Raw genomic sequence first — 960 nt, 5'->3', positions numbered from 1 at the left:
TTTCTCGCTCCATCTCTGACCTGTGTGTGTTTGTTCGTTTTCTCGCTCCATCTCTGACCTGTGTGTGTTTGTTCGTTTTCATCTCTCATTCCTCCAGTGGGCTGAGTACATCCTGTTCGCCTCATTGCTTCTGGTTGTCTGCGTGATATTTGCCATCATGGCTCGATTCTACACCTACGTCAACCCAACAGAGATTGAAGCACAGTTCGATGAGGATGAGAAGAAAAAGGGCGTAGGAAAGGAAAACCCGTACGCTGCCTTGGAACCTGTCTCACAGACAAATATGTGAAGGTCAGAAGGCAAGTGGAGAACGCACAAAGTCCAGCATGCGCCCTGACCTCTGCCCAAGGGACAGGACACCCCACCACAGAGCCCTTGATGGAGAAGACCTCAGAAGTGTGAGCCAGAATAATGACAAAGCAGTTTTCTAAGCCGACAGCTGTGAATCCGAAACTCTAGGGGGAGCCTTTTTTTTTTTTTTTTTTCAAGACAGTGTTTCTCTGTGTAAGCCTGGCTGTCCTGGAAGTCCCTCTATAGACCAGCCTGGCCTCGAACTCACAGAGATCTGCCTGCCTCTGCCTCCTAAGATATTATTTATAGCACACACTTTCTGTTTTTGTTTTTGTTTTTAACACTGGGCCATATCTTACATTTCTGCCACAGAAGTGAACTTAGCTCAGATTAACTTAATTTTGAAAAGGTAACAGTACTGTTTTTTTCTTTTTTCTTTTTCTAACTGTTTTATGAAAACAATGTTGAATTTACAGAGGGTTTTTTTAATAGTATGTAGTGAGTATCAAGTGATTCAAGCTAATAACTTTACATTGGGGTTTTTTGTTTATTTTTCTAGTCTCCTTTACCTGACCTCTTTTTAAATTATGTGTAACTCAAAGGACTATTCAAGTGAAGGTTAGTCATGAGTTGTGAAAGTTTCATTGCTATGAAGTAAATTCTTGTTCT

At 41.6% G+C, this 960-nt stretch overlaps 1 protein-coding gene across 2 annotated transcripts in view; it reads left to right on the top strand.

Annotated features, from left to right (window-relative positions):
- The window catches only part of Slc15a1 (solute carrier family 15 member 1), a 46,087-nt gene extending 45,563 nt beyond the window's left edge, over positions 1 to 524 (top strand). For both annotated transcript variants that reach the window (XM_031361245.1, XM_031361246.1), the window contains exon 23: positions 98 to 524. In XM_031361245.1, coding sequence (XP_031217105.1) covers positions 98 to 289 — 192 coding nt within the window. In that variant the 3' untranslated portion in view covers positions 290 to 524. The remainder of the gene's footprint in view (positions 1 to 97) is intronic.
- Positions 525 to 960: the final 436 nt, after the last annotated feature.

Source organism: Mastomys coucha, unplaced genomic scaffold (assembly GCF_008632895.1).
Source record: "Mastomys coucha isolate ucsf_1 unplaced genomic scaffold, UCSF_Mcou_1 pScaffold9, whole genome shotgun sequence".
NCBI classification, from domain to species: domain Eukaryota; kingdom Metazoa; phylum Chordata; class Mammalia; order Rodentia; family Muridae; genus Mastomys; species Mastomys coucha.
This window is presented reverse-complemented; position numbering and strand designations above follow the sequence as displayed.